Consider the following 22,025-nt stretch of genomic DNA (forward strand, 5'->3'; position numbering starts at 1 on the left):
TGTGTGAAATTATAGATATAAAGTTATTTTGATTTGAGAACTTCTCTTTTTAAAATGCCAATGATACATATAAAGTAGAAGTAATATAGTGATGTTTAATTTTGAGGATGAATTTGGCAATATGTGTGTATTTCAATAATATATTCTTGATTGTTCGGTGAAACTGCACAGTTTGGTAGTGACCAAACACTTTGCCTTTTATGTCTTAACAAAACACCAAATAGATAGATATGTTAACCATTCTATTTCTCACATTCCATTGCAGTTTTTTATGGGAAGTGAGAGATTTGATGCAATGACTGAAGTAAAACCTTGAGGCCACGGTGACAACAGACATCAAGGAGTTGCATTTCAAATAACAGATCTTTTTTAAATTACACTGATCATTTGAAAATACTATCCTTGGAACCCCTATCCTATGTTTGGATCCTGGTATCCTTGTGATTAATTTTATATTTTTTGATATACTGAAGACAAGGGAAGCTTATTTGTATAGCAGCATTCATGCACAGGGTAATTCAAAGTGTTTTACACTTTGTATTACAAAATAATAAATATATATAAAAAAATACTGAATGGATCACAAACTAAATATACACATTATAAAAATAAAAAGTATTGTTTAAAAAGGATGGTACTCTGAGGCAGACACATTGTGCTGTACAATGGCAGTTTTACATTAAGCTTTACCAAAACATGTCCCTGAGACATTACAGGCTTTGACACAAGCAATATATGATGCCCTAGGAATGACAACTACTTATATAATCACAGTTGTGTGATGAATTGGGATGGGGAGTTTTGATATATATGTTATTCTCTAGGCTATTTAGAAAAAAAATAAAACATTTCTAGACAGGATCCAGTGGGACTATTCAGGTCAAACGTATTAAATTGGATGGTCTCAAATATTTTTTTGAATTGTGGACTTTAGATATTGTACACAGTCTCATAACAATGACTTGTGATTAAAAAGTGACTGCATTGCTTCAAACCATCTGTGTTTAGCTGTTGCTGTTTAATATTTATACACTGGGCGGGATATCAGTGTCTTGCTTTGGGGCTTTTTGGGAAGATTCTCATTAGATCTTGCTGAGAACAGATTAACTCCTGAGCTGCGTTTATGAATTTCCTAAGATATTAAGTAGATCCATGAAAAAAAGCAGTGGTTAGATGCAAATATTGATTTACTTAGAAGTGTCTTATTCAGACTTACTGTACAATTCTACCTACTCACCTGTTAACTCCACGGAAATGTATCAACTTTATTAGCTTGTTTTAAGTCAATTTTCAAATATATTTTTACAAACTTTTGTGTCATCATAATATCTGCCATTACAATCCGCAAAACTATTTCACGACTCTAGATTCTTTCATTGTTAAACAAACGGTCTTTAGTTACTGTCATGTATTCTGTATCTAAAATAACATAATTGGACATGCAATACAGAGTTGTTATATGAAATCTAAAGCCAAATACTTACCTTAGCCAAAAGCTGATGCTTGTTCTTTACACAAACATCAGCTGCAGCTGGTTGTGGTGTGTAAAGAATATTAGTGGATAAAAGACCCAAATGTGATCTGAAATGGCCTTTAGATTGCTGAGTAAAACCTATAGTTTTGAGTAGATTCACAAATTTTCCAATATTTTCTGTCACACACCAAATTCTGTGTAATCTCACACTAATTCATGTGAAGAAAAGAGTCTCGTCACGTAACAAACTAAAGCTAATTTCAAGCTAATGGCTTGTTTATCCGCAGCACTGCCGGTGTGTTAATGTTGCATTTTTATAGGTTGGGAAAAAGGACACTAAACCATCCTAACTTTTCAGCGAGACTCTTTCAAAACTATGTGTTACTGTCGTGGGAGTCTCTGAATTCTCATTTATTTATTTGTTTACTGAGCTGAACAATGAAAGGGAAGTTGTGTCTGGGTACAACCTTAGTGTCTGGGCAGGAATTCACAGAGGTGGACCGAAGATGGACTAATAAAGATTGCCCATGAGTCAGACATTCGTCTTTTAACTCAGCACAATAAAAACACAGGGCCTTTAATAATTCTAAGAGCAACAATGGCCTATATTACTTGGCATATTGTCTGTCTACCCAAGCTGTACTTTACCCTTTACTTTATACGACTAAAAATAGTGCAAAGTGCAGCAGGTGTGCATGTATGTCCATTGCAGCCTTTTCGTCTTTTGATGTCAATTAACTGCTTTTGTTAAACTTCATAAGAAGTAAAGCTGTGTATGGATTTCAGCTTCTACACAATACATTCACAGGAGCATGAAAAGGAGCAAGAAGGGCATCCTTTATCCACTCTGCTCCCCACAGAAATCTTCAGAAGCCACTTACAGGGACACAGAAGGTCTTTCTTGTTTTTGCCCTGAGGGGTTGCAGCATGGGAGCTCAGAAGCATGTGTTATCATGACCCTGAGGAGAATTGTGTGTATCCGTTAGTGAGTTTATGCGTATGTTTACCCGTGTGTATCTGTATGTGTATGTGAATGCTGTTGTATAACTGCGCGCACCATTGAGCAACTTGTGTGTTTTTGCACATGTGCATATGGTTTTAGCCCAAAGGCTGAGTCAGTGCACTGTGCCTCTGTTTCTCCTTCGCCATCATCATCACTGTACAGACACATGGTCACGCTCATGCTGAATAACCAGGCCCAAATTGGTTTGTTTTGGGCCCAGAGTAAAAGCCACACCATGACTCATGAATGTTTAATTGCTTTTCTCAGCTTCTATGCTGAGAAAGGCGTAATTAAGGCTTGTAGATGAAACACAGGCTCTACAAAAATGTACCATTCTTAGTAGACTTATGAGATGTATTATGGTCCAAAACTCGCTGTGTTTTTCCAATTGAAAAATATGTTTGGCTTGTCTAGTAAACAGTAGACAGTGTTCACAAGATGGTCACTGCTAGCTCATATTGTTTATTGGACAATTCCCCTGTAAAAATATTTAATCACTGATATTTCAAGATGCTTTCATTTCTTCTTGCTTTGTAAAAAAAACAAAGGCAAAAAAAAGAAATCACAATATGACACAAAACTATTTTATTCAACAGTTTATAGATTAGAAAATTATTTACATAAAAATGCTTTGATTGTTTTACCCTTCTATTGCTTTTATAATTAAATCATGATCAACTATATTTGTCTTTTTTACCAAACAAAGTTCAAAGGTGATGAATAAGTTACTCTAAATGCAATAAAAAAAAATTACCACGCATGATGTAAACCCAATGTATCTGCAAAATATTAAATAAAACATTTGAAAATGGTACACTCCTTTGGGAAGCTTGATGATCGATTACTTTGTAAGTGTTCACCTTTGGATGGTTTATTTTGTTACTGCTTTTAGAAAATCAATGATGAACAATAAAACATTTTTTAAAATAATTAGAACAATCCTTTAATATGAAACTGAAAATGTCAAATTATGAAGTCCATTTTTAGATCTATTTCTATGACTGATGATTAAATAGTTGTCACTTTAATTATTGTTTGTAAACATCATAGTCAAACAGTTTTTGAGTAGTAGTGGCAAATAGTTGCTGAAATTCTTCCAAGTTGATAAAGACCCACTGTTAACATTCAGATGCAGCTTTGTACATCAGACGGGTCCAGCAGAGTCTTATAACATGCATTTGCTACTCACTAAAGTGTAGAATGGAAAATGTTTGTCATAAATAAGTAACCAAAGTATTTTTCCTTTCATCTTTAGACTGGTCCCCTATGAGATGGTAGGAAACTTTGCTGATTTTAAGTCCAATTAATGCAGAAAAGATGTCTGCTTGTAGTTGATTATGCTTATTTTACAATATGCCATGATATCAATTAAATTTGTTGATTGTAGTTTATATTACAATCAGACCTCCAGTCCCAGTTTGTCTATTTTTGTTTTTTGAAGTCATCACTTTAGCAACTAAAGCATAGGTTTGTGGTTCCAAACAGCAAAACTAAACCTGGAATTTCTAAATAAATGCTGAAGAAAACAGTCTGAGGACAGAAAATGAGCCTAAATAAATCTTTACATCTCAACACTGCATTTTAAACCAAGGCTATGTTCTCGTTATTTTCCAAATGTGGGACTCGTGCATGTTTTATGCTCTCTTTAAGCTGATGTCTATGAGCAAAAGGCTAAATAATTGATGAGAAGCGAAGCGGGATCAAACAGTGAAGTTTGCATCTGCTTGTGCTTCTCTGTATGCATAAGCTTTTCTCTAGCTGTGAGTCTGCATGTAGCCATGAGGGCCTGTGTGTGGTCGATAATGTGCATGAATTTTATTTCTGTTTCTGTCACTTCACAGGTACAACAGAAAACAAACGCAAACCCCTAGCCCCCCCCAACAATACAAATTCTTGTTCTTTTGATAATTATTTATACAGCTTGTTTACTTGAAAGCTCTTTTCAACTTACCAAAAAAAAAAAAAAAAACTATATATATATATATATATATATATATATATATATATATATATATATATATATATATATATATATATATATATATATATATTGGTCTTTCAGCTGTAACAGTTTTATTACAGACAAATTTGTCTCATCACATTCAACTACCTGAATCAGTTTTCCTAGTAACTTAATATGGCCCCTCCAACCGCTCCATTTTGCCACAAGCATAAGCATAAACATAAATGTATTTTATTGAGATGTCCATTGTAGACCAATATAAAGTAATACATAAATGGAATAGCACATAACAGTGAAGAAAAAGCACGTTTCAAAATTGTTTCCAAACAAAACTCTAAAAACTGGTGTGCTCTAAGCAGCTGTCAAAGCTCTAAGCAGAGCTTTGAAAAGCCACCATTAGCAATGATTTCAGTCGCAAGTTAACTGTAATCGTCCTTCTTCTAACTTTGCTCGTGTAGAGACTCGTTTTGGCCTTTCCTATTTCTAAACTGTTCAGACTCGATGAGCAAGTCTGTAGACCATCTGTGAATATCAGTTTCCAAGTTTTACAACAGAATATAAATTATATTTAAATCCAAACCATTGTAGTACATGGAAATGCTTTGCTGTAAATCATTTTAATGTACATTAGTTTCTAAAATATTAAGCTCTGATTCAAACAAGTTTTGTTGCAGGACTGACCTGTATTCATCTCCATCTATCTTCTTACCAACTTTGACCAGCATCCCTGTCCCTGCCAGCATCTTGTGTCATAATGTGGATGGTATTTTCTGGGTGTTAGTTTTCTATAACACACATAATTTTGTAAGTTTAATTCTGGTCCCACCTAACCATTACACCTTGATCCACATGTTTTCTGTCTCCATTAAACTGCTTGTTGTAAAATCCACAGGTGAATTGTTATAGATTTCTTTAGAAAATCTTGCCACTCTTCTATAAAAGTCAGTTCAGCGATTATGCTAATCGTTGTGTAAACAGATTTGCCCACTTTAGAAGTGTATCTCTGCTGCTCTTTTATTTAATTATTATTACTGCTTATTTTTGCCTTTCTGTATCTGTGTTGCCATCTAGCACTGTATTTTGTAAAACACAAGGCAGTGAACTTTTGTACTGAAGCAATCATGTCTCCTTTGCCTCTCCTCTCCATCCAAACACACACACGCACACACACACACACACACACACACACACACACACACACACACACACACACACACACACACCACACCTCCTCCATTAAATGCTCACTCAACTGAACCTGTCATCTTCCCTTTGGTCTCTTAATGGCCATCTACTTCTGGAGACCTATTAGAGTACGGGACATGTTATTGGAAATCAAAGAGGATTTGGAGTCCTGGGTGTCCTCCTGCAGGGAAGACTGACCATCAGAGGTCAACTTGCTACAAAAACACACTCACAGCCCCTCTGGATTGGCTTTGAAAAAGTAATCGTACGTCATATCGGCGTTAAGATTGGAAAACAGCAATCAAATTTTAAGTCAGTAAAATATTTGTTCACTGCTGCAGTATGAATATTACAGAAATGTTGTTGCTTTTATATACTTACTGGGCAAGTTTGAAATATGTGTAATTTAAACTGCCATGAGCAAATTTGAAATAAATATTTTTGATATGCTTAAAATTTGATATTCATATTTTTTCTAAAGATTACCCTAATGTAATCTTGATACCAAGAGCAAATGTGATAAAGTATATTTTTCTTTCTAATGACTAAAGAGTTTCAGAGGAACTGGGCCACTGATCACACTTGCAAAATCGCAGTGTTGCAAACTCTTAAAGATGTACTACCTGTATTTTGGTCTGATTGGGGGAAGTCTAATTTGAGGTGTTACTTTTCCCAGCCAGATGTTTCTGTTATGTTCTAGCAACTATATTTATGCATGCAAGAAACCAAGTCTACAAATTATAACTTTTTGTCTTTTTACTGAAAACCCTACCACAATCAACAACTTGATCAGCTCTATGCATAAGAGATGTGTTGTACTAAGTGAGGCAATGGTGGTCACACCAGATATCGGCTGATTTTATAACCCCAAATAAAACTACACATTTCGAAGTGACAGTGTAGCTCCAACAGATGAACAAAGCACCTTCAGGCAACTTGAGACTGTATGCAAGGATGAACCACACTTGTGCAGGTCCTCAATTCCCTTTCCTGATTTGTCACCAGACTTTAGATTTTCCAAAATGTCACAAAAGGAAGCAGCTTGGTTGATCTTAAAATACATCCACAAGGGTACCTTCATTTAACTAAAATGTTGCAAAATATCCGAATGATAACAAGTCAAATGTGTAGTCACTAAGTTTATTAGCACATCTAATAAACTTCATTCTAAAAATTATCTCTTAGTATTCTTTCATTTACCAAGTCAAACATGATTCCAAGATATTAACAACTATAAGGCATACATTGAGAGTAAAAAATGGGATGTGTGCCTTTTTATGCTGTTTAAAAGGTCAATTTATTTCTACAAGATGACGGAGCATCAATCCTTATGCCACAAAGTGAAGCAGAATCCACCCAAGCTAAACTGCTAGTGTCATTGCAAAGGTGCTTGCACATTATTTAAAGTAGTGGTTCTCTCTGTAGTTGTTAATCTATTTTTTTAAGAGTTGATATTAACACACCACAGTGATTAACCTCCATTAATCAGTGTGGTGTTAAACTCAGATCAGTCAGATAAAGGGATTAATTTAATCCATTTCCATGAGACTTTGAAACACAAAATATAGAACCCTAATGGTCAAAAAGTGTTTGCATGCACAATAAAAGCTACCCAATTTGCAGATTTATCCACATGTCTGTGTCCAACAATGTAAGGACCTGGGGTCTAGGGGAGCACTAAAATGCCTTTGAGTCAGCACTAGCATGTGATGTCAAAGCAGAAAACAATATTAAGCCCCCAGAGCAGCTTGAAATTTGGAAGCTTAGATTCACATTAAAAGCTATGGCTAACAAAAGCAATGCAGTGCAATTGATCTAAGCTGTGTGCAAAGGCAGGACTTTGGGGAAATCAGAACCTTCATTAAAGTTTCATATTGTATTTCTGTACCCTTGCAGTTTCATCTTGTGTCTCCATTTACTTATGGGCCCAGACTGAGACTCACTGTGAGGCTTTGTATTATTCTGAAGGACCAGTATTAATACAATGATTAGGGCAGCAAAAATTTATTTATTTTTTTAAACTCATTTTTATTCCTTTTTTCTATACCTTACTGAGGTCATCTATGTAGATGGGGACATTGTGGGGTATAGCTTTGATAATAACAGTTTGAGTTTGAGTATTTTTAAAGAGTATTTTAACACTAAAATGTCTCTCTAGATAAGGGGACAATTATGGTGTTAAGATACTCATGGTGTTTGTATTTATTTGTGAAGTGTTTTTCTGTCAAGTCTTTCAATTTCCTGATTCTTCATATAGTGTCTTATAAGGGGGTATGATGTGAAATGTAAGTTTCTGAGCTTCACATCCACATCACTACCAGCGTACTGTCCAGTTTACTTGTTAACATATTTGTTTTCACTGGATGCAAAACATACCGATTAATATGGAAGCCCATTTCCGCCATGAAAAAAAAAGACCAACAGGAAGTCATAATTTCGACTTTCAAAGTCATAATTGTGAGATTTAAAGTCATAATTTCGACTTTAAAAGTCATAATTACGACTTTCAAAGTCATAATTATGAGATTCAAAGTCATAATTTCGACTTCCAAAGTCATAATTTCGACTGACTTTGAAAGTCGCCTCAGCCTTTCACGGAGCTCCGGGACATGCGCAGTGGTTCTCCCTGAGCGGCTGAAGATGTATGTCTAATCATCAGTAATACAATTGCACTACATAAAAAAATAATTTAAAAAAATCCGAAGGCGACAGCTAATTCAGCAGCGCTTCGCTTTCACAGACGGTGAGACTACGTCTAACTTTTTTCGTCACTTAGAAAAGTAGCTTAAAGAAAGGTAAGCTCTGTTGACGTGATTTTAGCAAAGCTAGCTGTACATAGCTGCAATGAAAAAGCGTCGTCACTCACTGCGCTGAATTATTGTGCGGATGTCTTGGCTGACGTGTCGCATATCTGGGACAACGCTGTGACCAAAGTCTGCAAAACGGTGATGTTACATTCAGGAACGATCCGATTCTTCTGAACGGCTCTTTACTAAGAAGATAGGACTGGAGCCTCACTGAGAGCCGTTCTTTATTCTTGTAATGCACTAGGCACGCCTAGTGTGCCTTCTTATTTCATTTAATTATATACATCGATATTTATTTAATTAGCGTATAAATAAAACACAAGAACGGAAGAGCATGGTCATTGCTCTTTGGTTGTTTTCGTCACCTGTCATGGTGGCAGATATTACAGCACTGTGCTGCCTGGCTTCATGCAGTGGGAAAGAGTGAGAACAGTCACGGTGAACGCCTTGTGCCTGGTTATTTCTTGAGTGTTGCTCCTTGGCCAGTGTTCATAGTTGAGCGTTGTTTACTGTTAGGGCATTGCTTTAATTGCTATGTTTAAAAGTGCAGACAGTGGTGGTTTCTGACATAGGCGATATGGGCAACTGCCCAGGGAGTTATCTTTTTAGGGATGGCACGAGACCTCCGCGGATTGTGGCACAGAGATGGAAGCAAAACGGAATGGTTTGAATTGATAATAATATTGGTTAAATTTATCTTAGCTCTAAAAATTTCATATCTAGGGTGTTTTTATGGAAATGTGGATCTTTAAAATCAATTTGAGAAGCAATTTTTATCATATTTCACATTTTATCGTGTCATGTATCGTGGGGCGCCGGTCTTGGTCTCGGACCCTAAAAGTCTTGGTTCTGTCTCGGTCTTGATACGCTCTGGTCTTGGTCTTGACTTGGTCTCGGGTTAGGTGGTCTTGACTACAACACTACTTGCTACTTTATTATTAAATTGAATATTATTTCAGACCTTTGTAAATCTTTTGTCCAGATTAACTTAAAAAGTGAACTATTATTGTTAGGTTAATTTACTAAACTACAGAAAAGTAATTGTTAGGGATGCACAAATATGAAAATGTGGACTGATTTTGATATCCGATATTAATACTGTTGTTATGGCAGTTTTTACCAATATTTCATCAAATATTTTATTTTGATTATTCGGTTGTCAGAATAATCAATAGATTACTTAATTACTAACATAATAGTTTACAACATCCCTTATGTTTTGCAGACCGCGTGTGCAGCCCATTTTAAGCAGGGACATAAAACAATGTACAATTTGCTCTCTTCTACAGTTCTAAAAATATTCCATAATCATTTATCCCTGAGACAATGTAGTCGAGTTGGAGTCTACTTTTTATTTTTTTATATATATTTTGTGTCCTTGTGGTTAAAGGCCCCTTGTTGTTTAATGCATTCACCTAACCGTGTAGATTTCTTGGTGACTTCTTCCACAGAAGTTAAGTTAAGGTAGCATATATACACTCTGAAGAAAAGTGTGTAAATGACACAAAACATATTTTTGAACCACATCCAAGTCAAACATAAAAGAAGCTCGAAATTTAACTTATGCCACTTTTTTGCAGTACCTTAGAAGTATTCAAATAAGTTGCCTTTTAAAATAAAGGTGCAAGTTTTGGCCTAAGTGAATATCTGTTATTTAATAAAGTGGAGTTTTATTTGTAGACTTTACGTACAGTTTTAATTGTGTTACTACTCTGACATGGAATATTTTTACTATGGGATTGGTAGCCTTGATTGTATTCTGCTTTAAAGCACAGCAGCCAGTTTGGTCAGATTTTTTACTTCAATAAAATTCAGAGCACATCTTTCTATCCATCTGATATAGAGGTTTAATAAGATGCACAGTAGGGATGTATTTGTGTTTCCTCAGGTTATCTTTGTCTGATATACAATTTTAGTTTGACGATTTGAAGCACTGAAATGGGAAAAAAGGTGAAAAAAGAGACAGGAAAATTTAAGGGGACATCAGTTTAAAGACATTGTAAATAAATGACAAAAGATAGGAAAAAGGAGATAAAGTAGTAGGAAAACAGTGCACACGACAATGATGAAAATGGTTTCCTTCTTAAATTCTGAAGCAGTCTAATTAGCCTTCACAAACTCTGAATTGCACAGACACAAACACACAGAAGTCTACCTTGTCAGGGGGGAGAGGGAAAGCGTAAGGAGAAGAGGATAGAAAAAGGGGGAAGGATGGTGATGTGGAGCAAAAGTGGCAGTGAGTTTTGGAGGAATGGTAGAAACCAGGGAGAGCAGCCTCCGTGCTCATGACAGCAGCTGAAATCCATTCCACTTGAGGGAAAGGAAAACGGCACTTCCATGAAGGAAATACACAAGAAAAAAAGACATATGGGGGAGCTGCGAGGGAGATTGGAAAGGCAAGGCAGGAGAGAAATGACAGAAAAATGACAGGAAAAAATAGATAAATCTGGTGTGTGGGAGAGTCACAGCAAGAGAGGTAAAGGCAAAACACACAGACTGTTTAGACATTTGTGCCCATTAGAAATATTTGGGTGTTTGGATAGTTGTTGTAAGTGTGGGTGGATAATTCAATCAACAAACTGCATGTGATGAGCCAGTGTTGTGCCTGAGTTTCCAAATCCGATCCTTGCCATTCGCAGTATTACCAACGTTTTGCACAGAGAAGCTGTTCAGCATCAATAAGATGAAAATCAGTTTTAACTGAACTTAATCTTTGTGATCCCCTGTATATTTTTTTATAATGTTTGAAAAAATAATAATAAAAACCCTCTTTCCAACATTAAGCTCTCCATAATTAGATTTTTTTTCCACTGCTTTTTCTCACAGACCTAGATGTCCCAGTTTTGACTGTGCACCAGACGGTCGGCGATATTCGTACAGGTTTCTACCAGGAGAAGACAGTATTCCTCCGCTGCACCGTCAACTCCAACCCTCCTGCAAGATTCATCTGGAAACGTGGTGCTACGGTCATCGAACAGAGCAAAGACAATGGCGTGGACATCTATGAACCTCTTTATACTCAGGTACACTTGAACAAGGTTTCTTGCATTTCTGAAACCGTATGAGGCTGAGGCACAGGAGAAAGAGAAAAACCGCATGCAATTGTTCGCTAGCTGCTACTTCAAGTGCCCCTCTCGCATTACAAAAGCCTGTGGGTAAGCCCTTTGAATTCTTGAAAGATTGCAGTACGTCTGTTAAAGCCATGATGAAAACAGAAAATATGTGGAACGCGTTTTGCTGGCCAGGTGAGACCAGAGTGAATCTTTTTGGCCTACATGTAAAATATGTGTGGTAGAAAACTAATTTGAGCGTGCTTTTCCCAGAATGAAACATGGTGTTTCTTCAGTAGGTTCAGGAAAACTGGTCAGAACTGATACAAAGATGAATGAAGCTAAATACAGGACAGTAGAAAAATTTGAAAAAGTGAAAGTTATTATTCACAAATGCTATCTGTCTGATTGTTCAAGAAAGGGAAAAATTTTCAGCCTCTACCAGAAAGCTCATAGAGTTATGGCCAAATGAAAAAAAGGTTGAATTTCAGCAAAGAGCTAATCTAACTACACTGTCAGTTAGACAGTGTAGTTTGTGGGCTATAATCTGTACCAGTCTTGAGACTCTCTCAAAATATATCTATGGTTCATTGTTCATGGATAATGTGTGCAGACTGCAGACAATGCAATGATACAACTTTTTTTCAAAAAAGACAATTCAAAATAACCACTTGAAGAAAAAATCATTTTGAGCCTTCCTGCTTTAGTGCAACCAGCACTGTGGTGCAGTTTAGTCAAAGTACAACTTTACATGAATTAAGGAGGTTGCAAAGTCATGTGAACAGAAACAGCATGTATAGCCGATTCAAAACTCATTTTAAACATAGCTTTAAGGGTGAGATAAACTTTGTAATTGTGCAGTCATTGACATTTTCATTTGTACATATAGGCTGAGAGGCATTTCATTCAATTTATATTATCTTCCAAAAGTATAATTTATGGGTCATAAGACTCCAGCTATTCAAATCAGTTCTTCACAGTTTATATTCAGTGTCAGACCTGGTGGCCCTGTCCTGCTCTTTATTGGATTTATGAAGAGCTTGTCTTCCAGCAAACCCCCAGAACATCTCATAATGCCCCATCGTGTTATTTGGGAGAACATGTTAGTCTTCACTCAAGCCTTTTATCTTGAATGCTAAAATAATATTTATAAATCAATAGCACTTGTCAAACCTTGGTGCTGCCTTATCTTATTCAATGCCTCTGTCTATACATCTGTTATATCATGAGAAACAGAGAGAGGTTGTGAGATGATCATAAGAAGGACAGATTTAACAATGCAGAGGATTGGTGGATTTTGTTTTTATGTTTTGATCTGAAAATCTGAAAAAAATAATTTTCCTAATGGCACATGCAAAAGCCTTTTCTAAAGGCTCCATATTTTTATCCTAATGGAGCAATGTTGATTTAGATGATTGCATGGTACATGAGACACACATATTGCATTTGATTATGCTTTATAAGACTAAATGCAGCTTAAAAGACACTAAGATAAAAGTTAATTCAGTGATATTTAATGCAGTGAAGGTGTTGTGAGACTATATTTGTTTAGTTCAATGTTTAATATGTCTTTAAATAATCACACTAAGATTAATTTGAGGGAAACATTTTTACATTGCAAGCTGTGTTGGTGTTGTGTGTCTCCTGTAGGGCGAGACCAAGGTGCTAAAACTGAAAAACCTAAGGACCAAGGATTTTGCCGACTACACTTGCCAGGTGTCTGTCCGCAATGTGTGTAACATTGAAGATAAGTCAGTCACCTTCAGGCTAACAAATGCTACAGGTACGTTTTTTTGTTTGCCTTTGTATTTGCAAAGAAAGGGAAAAAGCTAATGCATCCTTGCAATCCACAGCCACATACAGGCTTCCACAGATGCATATTTTACTCTTTTCTACCGAATAGGTTGCTTTCATCCTTTTCGCTCCTTTTTTGATTTCATAAAACTTCTTTTTTTTATCATAGTTTTCTCTGCTTAGAAATCTGATTTTCTTTTCTTGAGCAGGAAACTCTATTCATTCCTCACTGCCTCATCTTCTCATTTTCCTTGGTGTGTATCCATTTCTCCACCTCCCTTTCTGTCTGGGCATCTTTTTTATTCTCCACTGGCTTTTTCCTCTCGCTGTCTCTATCTTCTCGCCTGCCTCCCTGTGCGCGGCGTTGTCTGCCTGTCTAGTTTTTCTGTTGCTGAGAGCTCATCTCAGGGCCGTCAGCTGTAATTCAGTTGTCACGCTCCCTGTTATCTCCAATTCTCTCTGCACCGGTCTGTCCATCTACACGCCACCGCCCGGCAACTCTCTTACTTACAACAACACTGTTGCCGTTGACAGTCCTGTCAGGTTTGTTACGGTCAGACTGATGCACCACAAGGGAATACCCTGAGCTTAGTGTATATTATCAATCTTTTTATTCCACTGTGTGTTTATCTTGTTCTCTCCTCTCTTTGGCTAAACTCTCCTCCCATCAAATCAATTTGGGGCTTCTTTTTTTTAAAAACTTTTTTCTAAAGAAGTTAATTACTCTAAGTCTGATCTCTGGCAAATTTAATAAAACCATCCTCCATAAAACATGAAAACAAAGTTTTTGGCTATATGTTATGAAGACTGTTTAAGGCTGCTTGTAATCCTGTTTTTCTCATGGTCAAATAGGCTGAGTAAGAATAAGCAAGCACCATGGAGCAGGCTAAATTCTAATGATTGTTTTATTAGAGTGGATGCTGCTGGCTAGATACACAACCGTGCATGCTAAGGTTCCCTTCTTTAAATCTCCACCCTAACTGGAAAAAATTAAACATTAATACTCCCTCTAAGCAATAGTTCGACGTTTTTGGTAATGCGCTTTTTTTTTTCCTTAGATGAAAAGGTCTATCACATGTTTTTTTCTTTTCTCTCTTTACTTTTTTTTTCTGTAGCAGCAACTAACCTGTCTTGGCTTTGATCAAAGGTAATACAATCTGCCAACTAGGACCTCTTTGGCTTTAAAGTTTAAACACACACCTTATTTACTGCGTCTATAGCAAAAGTGATGGTTTTAAGTTGCACGTTACTCCAGTGACTTATTGACTGTCAATATGTCTTAACACATTACTGCATATTATCAAAGCAGCTGGGTTTATTTAGTATTGTAGCCAACTCATTTATCCAACATAAATATCTTTCTTTGTGATCAGGAAACAGCTATCTGTGATGCATGATTTAAAACCACTTTATTTAATCATTTTGTTTAACATTTTTTAGACCCTTCTTCAAAAACAGTGGACAAATCTTTATTTTTATTCCAGCACTCAAACCCTTCTTATAATTACAGACCAGGTTTTTGCATGAATCCACTGTTAATTTCACCAATTGTCTTTGTTGATGAGGTTCCAGTCTATAAGGCTGGAAATCTTCCTTCCCATCACCCCAATCTTAATGTCTTCCACTAATTCTGTCAGATTCAAGTAATTTGGTTGGGCGTCTTCAAAATTTCAAAATTATCTATTGATAAAATCAGACCTTCACTTTAAATATATCTAAATTCTTTAGATGTATAAACCGTTTTAGACACATGTTCACACTGTGTAATTGTTGAGTTTTTTCTCCCGGAGCTTTGTGAAGTGAACTGTAACCTTGTGTGAGCATCTAAATCCAAATCTCAGTGCTTAAATACATTGGAAAAGGTGAATAATCAACTTTCTCCCAACATTCTTACTTAAACGGACACAGTTTTTTTTAAAAAACTTATCAATGTTGAGGATTTGGATTTGGATTTGGTAGAAGTTGAAAAACACACTCCACCTTTCTAGAGGGTGTGTAAAGTTTTACATTGTCCTTGTCTTTCAGTGTATCTTCTTTTTCTTAACACTCCTGAAGAAGTGGGCACAAATGTGGCAGCAACACTATAAAAAAAACATATATATATATATATATATATATATATATATATATATATATATATATATATATATATATATACACTTACATACATACAGCTCTGGAAAAAATGAAGAGCCCACTGCACTGAACCCCATTGAAAACCTCCTGGTTATTCCACCAAAGACTGATTTCTGAACTCTTCCTGAGTAAAAACATTAGTATTGTTGTTTCTAAATAAATATTAACTTGTTTTTTGTTTTTTGTTTTTTGCATTGAGGCCTGAAAGCTCTGCATCTTTTTTGTGATTTTGACCGTTTCTCATTTTCTGCAAGTAAATACAACATTTTCGCTTGGAACTTTAGAGACATGTTGTCAGTAGTTCATAGAATAATAGAACAATGTTCATTTTACTCAAACATATATTTATAACAAGTAAAATCAGAGAAACTGATCACTTTAAGAAGTCTCTTAATTTTTTCCAGATATAAATAATATATAAATGGTAAATGGCCTGTACTCCTACAGTGCTTTATCAAGTCCAGATGACCCCAAACTGCTTCACACTACATTCAGTGTCAAACACACACTGATGATTGGAGCTACTGGATTGTAGCCACAGCTGCCCTGGGGCAGTCTGGCAGAGGTGGACAGGGAGGGGATCATTCCAGCAACCCACCAATTTTGGACCACTGTCAAAAAAAATATATGCTTTTTGGTTAAAGGTTTTTTCCCATTTACTCCCCTCTTGCAAAACTAGCTGTAAGCTTTACACTCTTCCATACATTAGGTCATCATTCTTTGGAAATCATATGATCTGTTCAGCTATCTCCACATCAAGTATTTTTTTTATGTATTTATAGTAAATTTTACCACGTACCATATGTGTTTTTAATAAAACAAGTGCACCAGCTGTTCAACAATGTCTACATTTTATACTACAAGAAAAACACATTACACAAAACAGGAGTGCTGAGTGCCGAGATGAGCATTTTATCCGGTAGAGAATCATTCAAACTGAAGGTAAAAAAATTGATCATGGTTGCAAAAAAATGATTGAGAAATGCTTTCACCAAAGACTGCGGTCTATTAATTAGAGCACACACAATAGATCACAGATGAAGGAGCAACTAAAATGTGATGAGAAGAACTAATGTTAGACACTATTTAATGAATTTCTATTACTGTTGTTGCCTACCACTCATAAAAATACTCAATTTTAAAACCAACAAATGAGGAAAGTGGCCCTCACAGATTCTGTGGCCTGTGTCTGATGGGTATTCCTTACTTTCATTGATGCAGCCTTCTACTCTTCTCGTCTTGTCTTGGGCTCCTGTGGCCGAGATCAATTGTATCCCGACTGTGCAGTCGACACAAGCACAAAGACACACATGGATCCACAACAGCCACAACAATAACTGTCTGCCTGGCATCAGGCCTCAGAGACTTGCCAAAACAGGCAATCTGTCAGGACCTCACGTTCTCAAAGAGTGATGGAAAAACTCTGCTCTGAATGCGTGTGTGTGCGTGCGTGCGTGCGTGCGTGTGTGTGTGTGGGTGAGTAGTTGTTGGGGAAGGAGCATCTACAATGAAGGGGATGAGGTAGAATAGGAAGGGATAAAGTATGACTGTTTATTTGACTGTGGTTCTTCTATGAATGATATTCTAGGCGAGCTCCTTCTAATGATGCACTCTCCCAGCAAAGTCTGCTCTACAAAAAAGTTACATACAAATAAGTCACATTGCATGTGTAACATGCATTTCCTTGAAAATGGTTAGCGTGGTCTAATCATGTTCCTCAGAAGAACCCTCTTTTTCATGTTATATTTTTTTGATAGTACTTGTACTGTTTAGTAAATGTTAAAAGTAAATATTAAATATCTATATGTACAAATCTGACATGACTGTATTGTGTCGACGCAACACTGGGTCTCATATTTGAATGATTGAGAAAGCACACTGCCCTGATTTTAGTCAAAATGAGAAATACGTGAAAATGCTGCTATTTTTTGGCTCCATGAAAAGGAAGCATACAGTCCTAAGGCAAAAATACAGAAGAAAATTATAATAGGCTGATAATAAATAAGAGTCACAAGAAAAGGGGAAAAAACATCCATATTACATTTGCAAATATAATAAAATTACAGTATCAGAGTCAGAGCTCTAAAATGACACTGACAGCAAAAACACAAATAAATGGAAACTTAAAATAACAACTAAGTAATAGAAATGTATCGGGTGTGAGGGAAGAAGAGTCAGTTTTTCATTAAAAGTGAAGCTTTTGCAAGAGAAAAATACACCGCTTCTCTTCTTTTGTCCTCTGGGCATATTGTATCATTGTGTTTTTCCTGTTCATCATTGCAACATTAGTCCCTGCTGAGATTAAATTAATCAAATGAAGCAAATGAATTAATCAAATCCTATTGGGCAATAGGATTGGCTTCACTTTCTTTTTGGTTTTGCTTATAATCCTGGTTTGGGGATCTTAGTACTGGAACCTTTTTATCTCCAATCAGTGACTTTTTTTTTTTTCCCCCTGACTCATAAAATGAAACGGTGTGAAGAGGGAAACTGTAGTTCTTATCATCACAGTTCCAGAGTCAGGAGGGGTAAAGGTTTATGGTAGAGTTCATAAATCTCTTTTACTCTGATAAAAAAAAAGTTGAGTTTACTTTGCCATAGCAAAAACATCAATTAGTTCTTTAAGACTTATAATGTGAAATTTGTGATCGCTGTGATTCTTAAAAGTGCTAGGACAGAGCAAATTATTAATTTGAGCTAAATAGCAATTAGACGGAGAAAATCAAAACAATTACCTAAAACTTATTCCTCTCTCTGAAAAAAAAAGTTATGAAGATTTAAAAAAAAAGTTTCTCTTCTCTTCTCTTAGTTTTTTTATTGAAAGAAATGGATCAAAATAAGACATTTTTTGTTGTGATCCTGCACAGTTTATCGGGAAACCTTTGTCTTGAACTAAATTATTTTCCTGACCCACAGTTTCTACTGTCATTAAATCTTGTTATTAAATGCTCCCTGTTTACATGTAATCACTCTCAATCAAGTTGTCTGAATAAAAACATTGGATTAACATGTTCAAATCCTGAACTATTTTATTTATTTATATTTTTTACTTTCAGTCGCTGTTGCTGTTAAATAATTTATGCTTTATATACATCAAAGACTTCAAAATGTTTTATAACAGCTTTGCCTTTGATAAGCTCAGAAAAAGTTTTCAGCTTTCTGTGTCATTATAGGTATTAACTCTGAAGTGCAGAATATTTTCTCCCTCCTGCTCTGTTGACATAAATGGAGCGAACGTTAATTTACAGGAAAGGATTTGAAAAATGTATTTCTGTGAGTAACATCAGAGGCAGGCAAGAAAAATTCATACAGTGACTTTTAGCTTCTTATTATTTTGCAAATATAAATTAAAGGCAGATGTCAAATATAATTTCTGAAATTTATATTGACAGAGTTTCAGACATTTTTAAAAATTATTTTATTACATAGTCTTACATCTTTATATTTTGACATGCAGAGATGTAGCATAACATTATGACCTCTGGCAGCTGTGTGAATAAAAGATATTTAATTTTTATCATATAACCTGTTTTTAGGTAAATACATAAAGCTGCAAGTTTTCTCCTCAATGATTTAAGCAACATGAACAATAGGCTATAAGGATTTGAGCAATTTTGATGAAGTTCATGTAACTGAGGCCATATGTGAAATTCCAGCTTTTCTGGGGCGCTCCCAGTTTGCAGAAGTCTGTACCTTTAAAAAAGAAATTCAAGGAAGGAATGCTGCTGAACTGGGGACAGGGTCTATGATGCACTTAGGGAGCAAAAGCTGGCCCATCAGATGAGATTCAATAGAGAAGCTACTGAAGCTCAAAATACTGAAGCTATTAACAGTGGTTCAAAATTTGTGGCAATGGAAGAAGGTGGCTTTGAGTGATGAATCATGTTGTCTGTCAGATCAGGTGGATGGCCAGGAACATCTGCATAACATGCCCAACAATTCAGCATAATTTGCTTATTTATTGATGGAACAATCAGGCAATGTGATACCCAATCATCTTTTGGTTGGTAACGTCTTGGTGGAATAACTTCCTCGATTAATCATGGCTATATTGGCAGTAAAATAGACAAACTATTGGATAGATGGTGATGATGTTTTGCCTAGTCTATGTTTTTATGTTCAGAATTGTTTGGAAGACTGTAATAAAAGCACATATGCAACTATTTTACATAAATTATCTCATAATGAGAGTTTTGAAAATCGAGGGCATTCATCCAATGTTGCAGCTGCACACACCGCAATTATGCTAATAGCTCTGGATTTTCGAAGCATTAATGCTTGAAACTACTGCCACAAGTGTTTTATCCAAGTACAACCCATGTTTCTCAATATTCAGTCCACAATTAGCCTTGAATGAAAGACTTCAGCAGAGAGAGCAGATACTAAAGATAAGCTTATAAAGAGGCAACAGGAGGTAAAGTATTTACTACATAATCATAACATCACTCCCCGTAATCTTTGTGTGCGTTCTGAATTCAGTTTAGCTAGCGTAGTCCTATTGCTCTGCAACATGATATATATATATATATATATATATATAAGTGGTTTTAACTGGCGCATCACAAACTTATTTTTAACTTAATCAATCACATATTATATGCTGTGCAAATTAATATATAAATTAATATCTGATTATATAATTGGATTTTTCAGTTCTTATGATTTCGCCAAAAACTTATTGAAACCATTCTTTTTAGTTGGCCAGTGTCTGCTCAATCAGTGTTATGGAAATGGCTCTGTTCCTTGATTAAATATGATTATGTCCAATTATGTATACTCATGTACTGCCATTGTACTACAAAACGTATCTCAATTACTTGGCAAAGTATGCAAGACCTTGTAATGCAATTTGAATTAATTATTGTCTACTTTAATTGAATTTATTCCAATTAGAATCCAATTCAATCCAACTAAACTGAATCCATCCCATTATAAATGTACTGTAGTTCAATGCAAAATAGTCTGAATCACTTTATTGGTACTCATTAAATAATTTTATAACCAGCTATGTCAAAGGAACAGGTTATATTGATTGCTGTGTGGAGTTGAACCTGCATCCAAGCATGAATGGAGTGGACAGTGGTGAAGCAACTCTCCTTTAAGAAGAACAGACCCCCAGTTCCTTATTTTAAATTCTCGGCCTCCTCGGTTTAAAGCAACTTCACCATTGAATCAAAACAATTCATTGGTCACTTTGCAGCTCTGATTCAAAATTATTACTGAGATACTAACATTATAGTAAATTGTCTTTTTATCCTTAAATTTTACATATAAAGAGATTTTAGTTCTTTGATATGACAACTAATAGTTTTTATGCAACGTCTGAAGGTCTGTTAAAGAATTAAATACTAAATACATTATGTAATCCTGTAATTGTTTTGTGAAAATATTGCAGTAGCAACATGTTTCTCTTTACAATTTCATGTATATTCTTACCAAATTATAACTAACATGTTTTTAAAAGTTGCATTTCTTTTTGTGACAGGAAGTTTTGTCTGACAACAAAATGAACCCCAACAAAGTTATCACATTAACACTCAGATAGGCCTGTTGTGTCTTCATTCAGGTGTGCCAAACTATTGCTTTCAAACTTAGTCATTTCTTTATTTGTGTTCATACTCACTAGGTGAGACATATTTAAAATTCGAGTCAAAACTCAGGTTTTTGGTGTCTGACAGTTTCATCCACCTGCATCATCATTGGAATAAATATGATCTCTCTAAATGAGGGTTTGCTGAAAATGTTCTCCAGTCTTTTTTTAGTAGTCCTCTGGTGTTATCCGCACCTCTGTCAACAAAATTATTTATTTATTTTTGGAAGGTAACATGAGAGGTCCTGTCTCTGGTTGATGGAGATAGTAAAGCATGAAGTTAGAGTGAACAGGAAACGCGGAAACATGGAATGAATAAGGTCAGAGAACAAAACAGAACCTTACCTGACCTGAACAAAAGTAGATTAAATTATACAAGTGACGGCCTGACAGTGCAAGTAAGGTGCAAGGAGTTGGAAGGCATTTTTTACTGTCTTGCAAGCTACTGTGGGAAAAGTATATGATCCCACTTTGATAACTCCCACACATGCCCTTTATAAGAAAAATAAAATTCTCAAATCTTCACTTCCACCTCTGCATTTCTCTATGCTTCTTCATTTTTTTTTTTTTACAGATTTCTTTTTTTTTTTTTTACTTCATCTAGTTGCAGACTGCAAAAAATGTGATCAGATTTATGCCAAGTAAACCAGGATGCTGGCAATGAAGTATTTTTTGCAGTCAGATAAACTAGTGACATTGTTACCTTGGTATGTGAGGCTGCTGCACCGGTTATTCCCTTAAGACACACCTAAGTTTTACTGCTTTAGGAGCCAAAATACAGCTATGTTAGACTTCAGTTCATCCTCCAAACTCATCTATGTTTATACATAGATTTCTGGGTGTAACACGGCGATTAGAGATACGGAGGCCTTTACATGTTCAGAAATGTCAGTATTTTTGACAGAACTAATTAACTTCCTGCTCTGTAACCTTGAAGTTTTCTAAAACTATGATTCATCAAAATTTGTTGCTTAAATTCTACAATTTCAACCTCTGTTTGGATTAATCAAATACAAACTGACA

General features: G+C 35.6%; 1 protein-coding gene across 2 annotated transcripts in view; it reads left to right on the plus strand.

Moving 5' to 3' along the window:
• mdga1 (MAM domain containing glycosylphosphatidylinositol anchor 1) overlaps window positions 1-22,025 on the plus strand; it is a 176,014-nt gene that overhangs the window by 99,642 nt on the left and 54,347 nt on the right. For both annotated transcript variants that reach the window (XM_081605316.1, XM_081605317.1), the window contains exons 5-6: window positions 11,259-11,455; window positions 13,133-13,265. In XM_081605316.1, coding sequence (XP_081461442.1) covers window positions 11,259-11,455; window positions 13,133-13,265 — 330 coding nt within the window. The remainder of the gene's footprint in view (window positions 1-11,258; window positions 11,456-13,132; window positions 13,266-22,025) is intronic.

Source organism: Poecilia reticulata, chromosome 3, assembly GCF_904066995.2.
Source record: "Poecilia reticulata chromosome 3, P_reticulata-male-v2, whole genome shotgun sequence".
Classification (NCBI taxonomy): Eukaryota; Metazoa; Chordata; class Actinopteri; order Cyprinodontiformes; family Poeciliidae; genus Poecilia; species Poecilia reticulata.